At 45.4% G+C, this 11,963-nt stretch overlaps 1 protein-coding gene across 1 annotated transcript in view; it reads right to left on the reverse strand.

Annotated features, from left to right (window-relative positions):
* Gucy2f (guanylate cyclase 2F, retinal) overlaps positions 1 to 3,840 on the reverse strand; it is an 82,333-nt gene extending 78,493 nt beyond the window's left edge. Inside the window, exon 1 of the mRNA XM_059251277.1 lies at positions 3,111 to 3,840. Coding sequence (XP_059107260.1) covers positions 3,111 to 3,840 — 730 coding nt within the window. The remainder of the gene's footprint in view (positions 1 to 3,110) is intronic.
* Positions 3,841 to 11,963: the final 8,123 nt, after the last annotated feature.

Consider the following 11,963-nt stretch of genomic DNA (forward strand, 5'->3'; position numbering starts at 1 on the left):
CCTGACTGCAAACTGAGGTTTTTGTCTTTGATTAACACCTCCACTTGACTTTGTTAGAAATAAAGATATAAAGATTATTGGCAATGGCTTCCAAGATTTAAAAGAAATGAGCTGATAACCTTGAAAAGGCTGAATCCCCCTACTCTGAGGCTTTATTGCCCCTATCATCTGGTGTTAACAATGCCTACACCTATCTACTTGCTCTTGTGAGCATCACAGATATTGTAAACTTCAAAGAAGAAAAAAAACCCAAAAAGACAAAAAACTCAACTCCTGGAAAGTACTAACAAATAAGATGGTCAGTGTGTAAATACCTTGTAAAATGTAGAGTGCTGCTTACATGTAAGGTAGAATGAATAATGGTTTCTCTTGTTGTCTCTGTGACCCAACATCTAATAAAGCCTCTGCTGTATCCCTTTCTAAAAGTCTGTAGCTATATTATTGTTACTTTACTGTTTAATTGACCATTGCCTCTGTGCTGTGTAAACATGATTCAGACTTGTTTCTGAGAAAGACACTTCCTCTAACTCCAGTGAAGCACACCGGTCATCCGGCCTAATTGGAAACAGTCATTTATAAGAGACAGAAGTGGCATATGGACCAGAGCCTGCTCGTCTCTGCCCTCCATCCCTATTACCACCACCAGTCCCACCAGCCACTACCACTGTCACGCAGGAGTGCCAGCACTGTTACTGTGAGCCAACCTCCCCACTGTTACCAGATCTCTTCAAAGGAAGGGGTCCCTTCCCACTGTAGTCTGTGTACCATTGAGTTACTTGATCATCCTGTGGAGAACTCCCGTCTTGGGTTACAAGGCTTGGAGCTCTTGCTTTCTCAGCCTAACAAGACCTATTTTCTCTTCTAACTCCCACTGCCACATCTCACCTACTAGTCGGCACAGACTCAAATCCCAACACTAAACTGTACCAGTTGTGGGAGCCACATACTCCTCTGCCCACTCTACACAGAGATACATGCAATCACACTCAGTCTACAGCCCAGCTTACAACTCAGTTTCTCTGCTTCCACACCCAATCACATCTTGACTCACGTCAGTGAGGTCCTGGGACACCTCATCTAAGTTTGCTTATGTTTGTCAGAAACAGAGAAAAAGAATCCAGGAGCATAGAAATTTATCTTTACCCCCAATATTGTGTCTTTCAGAGTCCTCCTCCTCCACCACCTGCTACTGTCATCCTTCTTACAATAGGGGCTTTCATTGCTCCTGAAACAGTCTCTGTTGGGGTCTCCTCATTCTCAAAATTCCCATCCCTTTAGTGGGCCGATTTATATCATCATCAAACAGACATTCAGACTAAACAAAGGTTAAGGCAAAGATGACTGGTCACTTCAAATGATGAACATTTATTTGCATTCTAATTACCATAAAGGTAGTGGCTCTAAAGTCTGTGCTTTAGAAGGACCTGGGAAGCTACTTAAAAGACCTTTGCTAGAGGGCCCACCACAGGCCAGTTCAACTCAAGTCTCTGGAGGTAGCTTCAGCCATTTTGAAAAGATGCCCCGGTAATTCTAGTGATCAGCTAATGCAGGAACTCCTGAAAAAAGAGATAGGCTTCCAATGGTAAGACAATAAGATGCATGTTTGCTATCTCTCTACCTCAAAGGAACTGGTGGTGGTTAACACTCAATACTAATTCCTCTCAGTTTGATAACAAAAGAGCCTTGGGGCCTGGATTTCTTTCACATTTCATGATCGGGACCAAAATATGAGTATAGTATTTAGAATGAGTGGGATACGACACACCCATGGAAGGTAAACTCCTAAGAGACATAGGACTTCATGAAGCTCTCTAACATACTATAAAGTTCTGACACTATATATGTTGTTTTGTTTCTAGCATGGCTCTTCTCTGAAAACAATTTTCTATCTTTAAAAATAAGTCTGTGCTCGGCAAGTACTACGTTCTGTTTTGAAGTAATCAGAGCCACGCTGACAGCCTAACACTGAAGATTTTATAAACTGGAGTTTACAGACTGGAGGACTACTGTAGATCCTGGAACTAAATCTTCTGGCCTTCATCTGCCCGCAACGATCATAATTAAGGTCCAATAGTGGAGACACTTGAAATTTAAAATGGATTCTGGCTATAAGCCAGGCCTAAGATGGACCGTTCTCTAGCAAGTCCATTGTTGCGTTAAAGAAATGAATGGGGACCAGGACTAATCCTAGAAGCAATCAGTTTGACAAGTGGTTTCTGAGCTACAGGTCCCAAAGTGATGGAGTGGCTGCAGTTTGACAATGGACACTGTTCCCATATATCACTGCCACTTCCAGAGGAAGGTAAAGAGGAGATTTCTTTTACAAACCAAATAAAGTGGATGGAAAAGAAAATATCAAAACCAAGTGTCAAAAATGTAAGAAAAAAAGAAAAGAGATCTGATTCTAGAAAACAAAGAAGGTTCCCTCCCCAAATCAACTCAAATCCTGTTAGTAATTGCAGCTTCCGTGAGTCAAGTCCTCTGTGGTACATTTTGCCTATTTCCTCCGCAAGAATCATTTCTGAGCACAAAGCTTCCCTTGAAATGAGAGGCATATTAACACAAAACCTGCTTTGCAATGTTTCATCATCACCTAAGTGCCCCCCATACCAATGAGCTCCATGCTGCAGGCACAAGAATCCCACTTTAGGAGGAAAGAGGTTCTAAGTGAGATGTGATGACGCATCTGATACTGGGCACCTATGAAGGAACGACTCAGAAGAGTCAAAAGCAGATCTCCACTCCATGATTTAAAAAAAAAAAAAAAAAAAAAAAAACAGACAAAAATGAAAGCACAAGAGTGCATTGTTGTGGTCCTCAGAACAAGGACAAGGTGTGGCTACATACTCTTGATGCCATTCTTCTACACCAGCTGCTGAGATCAGGTGCTGGTGCACAAGGGTATTTTGACCCTTCTCGAAATCCCTATTAAGTTCCTAAGATTGGCTCTGCTGAAGCCACATTCTTGGGGTTTGAGTATCTACGAGAGAAGGCGTGCACATAGAGAACTAGGGAATATATGCTAGCCTGGAGTATGAAGGCAGAAAACCTTTTAGAGATTTGTCATGTTTAAACCACATTTAAACCTCAGCCGGGGAGCAAGCACTCACTGCGAATTCTGTCTGCCTGTCGAATCTGCTGCAGAGCTTTCTGAATGCTTTGGCTGTCTTGTCCTGTGGTCAGGACGACCCCTACAGGTAGGCCGTGGCTCTGAAGAGCACTTGAGACTCGATTGGCTGTATGCACCCAAATGTCTTCATCTGAGGAAATAACCCCAGCATGAGCCCACTGGAAATACTTCATGACAGTTACAAGCACCCGGATAGGAGAAGGGAGTGTCCGAGAAAAGGTCGGGTGGCTATGTTTGTTATCTAATTCATGGTTCACACAAGCCCAAGAGAAAATCCCTTTGTCCCAGCTGTTTCCCAAGAGTGAGGCTGCCTCACAGTAGCCAGGGTTGGCAGGTCCAACAAATCCTGAGGCCATCTGCTGGTGGGAAATGAAACTGGAGAGGGCCTTTGGAGTCTGGCAGTCTTCATTAAGAATCACATATTCGAACGAGTAACTCCCGTCAAATGACACGTCCCGGCTGATTCGTTCAATTGCTAAAGCAGCAGCAACCTCAGGCAGGGCCTTTGAGAAGAATGGATCACATGTCCAGGGGCCTATGACCCCTATCTTGTAGGGGAGTGCTCGCACAGACTGTATGAGAGACAACAGGACCAGGAGGCACACGTATTGTAGGAACTTGGAGGAGGCAAGGCCATGATGTCCTGACAGTCTACCGGAAATGGCAAACCAGGACAGAAGTCGAGAAAAAGACCAGGGTCCGAGGAACATAGCCTTGCTGCCTTCCAGCAAGCTAACGATGAGAGACTGGAGGATTACTCTGCCCTCTGGAGATGGACAGTAGTGTTTCCGTGTGCCTGTCAACCAGAGCGAAAGGTTTGTTACATGATTTCTGAAGCCTCTCAGGGAAAATCACTTCTGAAACAATGCAGCCTCCCAAGTTGAAATCTTCTTTTCTCCACCCCAACCAAAACTTTGCCTCATCCTGTCCTCCTCACCTCTGTAGACAGCATCTTCTCCATCCACTGTTCACTCGCAGGTTTCAGTCAAAACCTGTAACTATGGAGGCCCCTTGTTTGCTAGCCCTCCACATCCAGTCCATCACCAAGGCCAGTTGGTTCAACTTTAATTATAACTGCCCACCTCACAATGTTCTGATGACTACATTAGGTAACATACGGGAAGTGCTTATAACATGGCCTTGATAATCATTAGAATTATATTTGGTGGTGGCGCACGCCTTTAATCCCAGCACTCGGGAGGCAGAGGCAGGCAGATCTCTGAGAGTTCGAGGCTAGCTTGGACTACAGAGTGAGTTCCAGAACAGCCAGGGCTGTTACACAGAGAAATCCTGTGTTTGAAAAACAAAAACAAAAACATATTTGGTGTACTATTATAGTCATGATGATTTATAAGATGTCCACGTACCCCCATACTGCTTTTCTAGAGATAGACAGGTGAAAACAGATAATAGCAACACCAAGGAAAAAGTGCTGTTTGAGGTAGCTCACACAGACGAAAACAAACAACTGTCTCAACTCAGAGGTGAGGAGCAGAGAGGTGGGGAAAGGAGAGAGCAGAGGCAGGGGGATTATAAGCACTCTATATTTCTGGCTGTGATAAAGATATCTTTTTTGTTTGATATCTCTGTACTTATAGCATTTTGTACTTTCAAGCACAAGGGAGGAGGCAAAAGAAGGGAAAGGGAAAAGAGAAGGAAACAGGAGAAGGGAGGAAGAAGAGGAAAGAAAAAGGTGATCTCTCTATATGTGTTGAAAAGCGAAAGGGAGCCAGATAACTGTGACTCACGGTAGAGAGTACCTTAAGGCTTTCCCGGCTTTTCTCTTTGCTGACAATATGGAGAACGAATCAGAGTTTAAACTATGTGTATGTAGCTGAACATGGTGGCACACGCCTTTAATCCCAGCACTTGGGAGGCAAAGACAAGAGGTCTCTGTGAGTTCGAGGACAGCCTGGGCTGTTACACAGAGAAATCCTATCTCAAAGTAACAAACAAAGTCTACATTAGATTCCAGAATTTCAAAGCATTTCATCTACCTACCTGGATTTATGGAATCAATCAAGGTAAAGGCCAGATCACTAAGAAGTCTATATGTCATGATTTTTCAAACTTCTGACACTGTACAAGGCATCGTCATCTACAAAGTTCATGTTCGAGAAATGTGCAATCCTGTTATCCACCCCCAAATCACAAAATAATCTTATAACATCTTAATGTGTTTAGGATTTGTTTTGGTTGGGCCAACTTCCCAGATCTCCCTGGCTGCATGTCAGATGTGCCTGCTAGCCGTGGTGTGGAGAGTGGGCTGAAGGCTGGCAAGACCAAGAACAAGACGACACTGTGGAAGCACCCAGAAGAAGACGACAGAGTGGAATAATCCAGAACAAGACGACAGAGTGGAAGCACCCAGAACAAAACAACAGAGTGGAATCATCCAGAACAAGACGACAGAGTGGAAGCACCCAGAACGAGATGACAGAGTGGAAGCACCCAGAACAAGACAACAGTGTGGAAGCACCCAGAACAAGACGACAGAGTGGAAGCATCCAGAACAAGATGACAGTGTGGAAGCACCCAGAACAAGAAGACAGTGTGGAAGCACCCAGAACAAGACAACAGAGAGGAATCATCCAGAACAAGACTACAGAGTTGAAGTATCCAGAACAAGACGACAGAGTGGAATCATCCAGAACAAGATGACAGAGTGGAAACATCCAGAACAAGATGACAGAGTGGAAGCACCCAGAACAAGACGACAGAGTGGAAGCACCCAGAACAAGACGACAGTGTGGAAGCACCCAGAACAAGATGACAGTGTGGAATCATCCAGAACAAGACAACAGAGTGGAAGCACACAGAACAACACAGTGTGGAAGCACCCAGAACAAGACGACAGTGTAGAAGCACCCAGAACAAGACAGTGTGGAAGCAACCAGAACAAGACGACAGAGTAGAAGCACACAGAACAACAGTGTGGAAGCACACAGAACAAGACGACAGTGTGGAATCATCCAGAACAAGACGACAGAGTGGAAGCACCCAGAACAACACAGTGTGGAAGCACACAGAACAAGACGACAGTGTGGAAGCACCGAGAACAAGACGGCAGAGTGGAAGCACTCAGAACAAGACGACAGTGTGGAATCATCCAGAACAAGACGACAGAGTGGAAGCACACAGAACAACACAGTGTGGAAGCACACAGAACAACACAGTGTGGAAGCACCCAGAACAAGACGACAGTGTAGAGGCACCCAGAACAAGACAGTGTGGAAGCAACCAGAACAAGACAACAGTGTGGAATCATCCAGAACAAGACGACAGAGTGGAAGCACCCAGAACAACACAGTGTGGAAGCACACAGAACAAGACGACAGTGTGGAAGCACCGAGAACAAGACGAAAGAGTGAAAGCACCCAGAACAAGACAGTGTGGAAGCAACCAGAACAAGACGACAGTGTGGAATCATCCAGAACAAGACGACAGAGTGGAAGCACACAGAACAACACAGTGTGGAAGCACCCAGAACAAGACGACAGTGTAGAAGCACCCAGAACAAGACAGTGTGGAAGCAACCAGAACAAGACGACAGTGTGGAATCATCCAGAACAAGACGACAGAGTGGAAGCACCCAGAACTACACAGTGTGGAAGCACACAGAACAAGACAACAGTGTGGAAGCACTGAGAACAAGATGACAGTGTGGAATCATCCAGAACAAGACGACAGAGTGGAAGCACACAGAACAACACAGTGTGGAAGCACACAGAACAACACAGTGTGGAAGCACCCAGAACAAGACAGTGTGGAAGCAACCAGAACAAGACAACAGTGTGGAATCATCCAGAACAAGACGACAGAGTGGAAGCACCCAGAACAACACAGTGTGGAAGCACCCAGAACAAGACGACAGTGTGGAAGCACCGAGAACAAGACGAAAGAGTGAAAGCACCCAGAACAAGACAGTGTGGAAGCAACCAGAACAAGACGACAGTGTGGAATCATCCAGAACAAGACGACAGAGTGGAAGCACACAGAACAACACAGTGTGGAAGCACCCAGAACAAGACGACAGTGTAGAAGCACCCAGAACAAGACAGTGTGGAAGCAACCAGAACAGGACGACAGAGTGGAAGCACCCAGAACAAGATGACAGAGTGGAAGCAGCCAGAACAACACAGTGTGGAAGCACACAGAACAACAGTGTGGAAGCACACAGAACAACACAGTGTGGAAGCACACAGAACAACACAGTGTGGAAGCACACAGAACAAGACGACAGTGTAGAAGCACGCAGAACAAGACGACAAAGTGGACGCACCCAGAACAAGAAGACAGTGTGGAAGCACACAGAACAAGACGACAGAGTGGAAGCACCCAGCACAACACAGTGTGGAAGCACACAGAACAAGACAGTGTGGAAGCACCCAGAACAAGACAGTGTGGAAGCACCCAGAACAAGACAACAGTGTGGAAGCACCCAGAACAAGACAACAGTGTGGAAGCACCCAGAACAAGACGACAGAGTGGAAGCACCCAGAACAAGACGACAGTGTATAAGCACCCAGAAAAAGACGACAGTGTGGAAGCACCCAGAACAAGACGACAGTGTGGAAGCACCCAGAACAAGACGACAGAGTAGAAGCATCCAGAACAAGACAACAGTGTGGAAGCACCCAGAACAACACAGTGTGGAAGCACCCAGAACAACACAGTGTGGAAGCACACAGAACAACACAGTGTGGAAGCACACAGAACAACACAGTGTGGAAGCACACAGAACAACACAGTGTGGAAGCACACAGAACAAGACGACAGTGTGGAATCATCCAGAACAAGACAACAGAGTGGAAGCACACAGAACAACACAGTGTGGAAGCACCCAGAACAAGACCACAGTGTAGAAGCACGCAGAACAAGATGACAAAGTGGACGCACCCAGAACAAGAAGACAGTGTGGAAGCACCCAGAACAAGACGACAGAGTGGAAGCACCCAGCACAACACAGTGTGGAAGCACACAGAACAAGACAGTGTGGAAGCACCCAGAACAAGACAGTGTGGAAGCACCCAGAACAAGACAACAGTGTGGAAGCACCCAGAACAAGACAACAGTGTGGAAGCACCCAGAACAAGACGACAGAGTGGAAGCACCCAGAACAAGACGACAGTGTATAAGCACCCAGAAAAAGACGACAGTGTGGAAGCACCCAGAACAAGACGACAGTGTGGAAGCACCCAGAACAAGACGACAGAGTAGAAGCATCCAGAACAAGACAACAGTGTGGAAGCACCCAGAACAACACAGTGTGGAAGCATCCAGAACAAGACGACAGTGTGGAAGCATCCAGAACAAGACGACAGAGTGGAAGCACCCAGAACAACACAGTGTGGAAGCACCCAGAACAACACAGTGTGGAAGCATCCAGAACAACACAGTGTGGAAGCACCCAGAACAAGACGACAGTGTGGAAGCATCCAGAACAAGATGACAGTGTGGAAGCACCCAGAACAAGACAGTGTGGAAGCACCCAGAACAAGACAGTGTGGAAGCACCCAGAACAAGACAACAGTGTGGAAGCACCCAGAACAAGACAACAGTGTGGAAGCACCCAGAACAAGACGACAGTGTGGAAGCACCCAGAACAAGACGACAGTGTGGAATCATCCAGAACAAGACAACAGAGTGGAAGCACACAGAACAAGACAGAGTGGAAGCACCCAGAACAAGACGACAGTGTGGAAGCATCCAGAACAAGACGACAGAGTGGAAGCACCCACAACAACACAGTGTGGAAGCACACAGAACAAGAGGACAGAGTGGAAGCATCCAGAACAAGACGACAGAGTGGAAGCACCCAGAACAATATGACTGTGTGGAAGCACCCAGAACAAGACGACAGAGTGGAAGCACCCAGAACAATATGACTGTGTGGAAGCACCCAGAACAAGACGAGAGTGTGGAAGCATCCAGAACAAGACGACAGAGTGGAAGCACCCAGAACAAGACAGTGTGGAAGCACCCAGAACAAGACAGAGTGGAAACACCCAGAACAAGACGACAGTGTGGAAGCATCCAGAACAAGACGACAGAGTGGAAGCACCCAGAACAACACAGTGTGGAAGCACCCAGAACAAGAGGACAGAGTGGAAGCATCCAGAACAAGATGGCAGGTGGAAGCACCCAGAACAAGCCGACAGAGTGGAATCACCCAGAACAAGACGACAGAGTGGAAGCACCCAGAACAATATGACTGTGTGGAAGCACCCAGAACAAGATGACAGTGTGGAAGCACCCAGAACAAGACGACAGTGTGGAAGCACCCAGAACAAGACAACAGTGTGGAAGCACCCATATGAGCCACAAGAGACCAAGAGCAGAGGAGCAAAGATGTAATTATAGGAGAATTCAGATGAATTTCTCCCAGATGAAAACAATCAAGGAAAATCTCTGAGAATCCACAAGACTTAAAGGAAATAGGTCATAATGAAGACTTATAAGCCAGTAAGGGAAGAGAGAAGCTTATTGTGTGAATGATGAAGCTTGGAGGATATGGAGCGTTTGTCAGTACCACACTCTAAAATCAAGTAAGTAAAAGATAGCTGGGGTCCAGGAGACTTAGACTCCAAGAGTAAGGATGCAAGTCTGAGGACCATAATGAGAAAAAATAAGTAAATAAGAATGAATTAATGATTTAAAGTCAGCCAAGACGACAAATGCAAAAAGCTTCAGTCCCTGCATCTCTTCCCCCGTCTCCTGTTCTTCTTTCTTCATGCTCTGATGAATGTCACATAGTTCTTCTGACACATCATCTGACAAGCCTAGGATCTGGAAAATACCATGCCTTCTGTGTGGAATCCCCGCTTCTGTTTTCCCATGCTTCCCTTCCAGGCTCTTTTGATGAACTCTACCTTCAAGAACCAACTGAAGTGTTCCCCACTTTGTGCTACCTTAGGTAACCCTCCCAGGTTGAGTTCAATGCACCCATATTCATAACTGTGAGAGAAGGCATTACTCCCGCCCAAAGCTCTCTATATTTCTGCCTGTGATGAGGATACAGGCCTGACTGATAGCGCTGTACTTACAGCTGTCACAGGGAAGAGGCAAGGATGAGGGCAGCAGTGTGGAGAAGAGACCTCACTGGACCAGGAGTTCCTAAAGCCAAGTTCCCAGCAAAGAAAATCAGGTGAGTGTATGTGAAAGAAAAAAAACAACGTTCAAGTTGACTCGAGGCCATGAATGCCCTCAGTAGATAGAATTATAGTCACAACTGTGATCACAACATTTAGGAAATTAAGAAAAACAGACTGCAGAGAGTTCAAAGATAGCCCAGTGTACAGACTGAGACCCTGTCTCAAAAGAAAAATTTTAAAGAAAACTATATATATTAAAAAACATTAATTGATCAAGAGAGATGATAATGAGGAAAACCATTAGTAAATACTTGCTTGAATCAAATGTCAAAATAATGGCTTGGTTCTCCTCAGGGCTGATAATCCGCACAGCTGTGCACTGATCAGGCCATGCTATTTTTTTTATTAACTGTAATCATTTTGCCTATGGTAGCCCTGTTGGATGTAATTCTGCCTCCAACTCCTAATTTTGTGAGAAACTCTAATTGGGGCACACCTGGTAGATTTTAAAGACCCACCCAACTAGTGTGGCCAACATTCACACACCAGAGCAGGCTGTTTTAATAACAGTGGAGGGCAACATGGGAAAGGAAGCCGTTCTGAAAGTAACATGCCGAAGACTGAGGGGTGTGAGGGTCAGAAAGAGGCTCCCAACTGCTTTAGGGGTAGAGAAAGGGGCTTCTGGGATGGCTGCAAGACTGAAGATCTCAGATCCATTACAAGACTCTGAAAGATAATACGGTCTAATCTCTCTTCCATAAAAGCCCACACCTGGCCTGTGTGCACTGGTGGAAGCATGTGGGTCAGACACAACCTGAAGGATAAGGTGTGGGCTACAAGCTGCCATCTAGTAAACAGCCACGTGCTTCTTTCCCAGCTTCTTCCCATTCCCAGTGGGAGGGCTCCCTGTTTCAAGTATGTTTTGTGATGAAGATATTGAATTATAAACTCTTAGCTTATAGGCCCTCACCCTTTCAACCACCATGGGTGGACAATGAAAGCAACTCCATGTGGTGAACGGATCCCTGTTTCCAGTAATAAGGTGAAGAAGCTGCTATCGCGCATGTGTGGCTTGTGTGTTACGAAATTCACGATGAAGCATCATCCCTGGTGTAATAGTGTTGTTCTAGAACTTTGAAGAGGTGAGTGGGCCGTTAGAGGGATTGACAGGCTTTGGAGGGACATAGTGTTCACAAAGGGATGAATAAGTTCTTGGGAGAATGAGTGCATTCTTATAAAGTGAGTCCCTAGTGGTTCGTGCCATGTGATCTCTTATATGTGTTCCTACCGTTCAGTGTCACCTGAAATGTTACAGTTTACCGCGAGGCCCACGACGGGTGCAGCTGCAGATCTTGAATTTCCTGTTTTCAAAGCTGTGAGCTTAATAAACATCTTCTTTATAAAGTACTAAGCCTCAGATATGTTGTCATAGCAACACAAAATGGACCACGAAGACAAACAATTGGTTCTTCTAACGCAAATATACCAGTTTTATGAGTTCTTTTCCATAACCTGTAGATTTAAATTAGAAATCAGCATCCAGAATAATAAAGGCTAAAATGTACTGCGTTCTTAGTATGTGAAAAGCACTAGGTTATAGCCCTTGCATATATTATCTTATTTTAATAACAACTTAATTTAAAGAATTCATTATAGCATTTAGAGGTACCTGCTGTCATAATTAATTATAGATGAGGAAAGAACACTGAGAAAGAACAACTTGCCTGGAGGTGCACCAT

The sequence above is a fragment of the Peromyscus eremicus genome, chromosome X (assembly GCF_949786415.1).
Source record: "Peromyscus eremicus chromosome X, PerEre_H2_v1, whole genome shotgun sequence".
Classification (NCBI taxonomy): Eukaryota; Metazoa; Chordata; class Mammalia; order Rodentia; family Cricetidae; genus Peromyscus; species Peromyscus eremicus.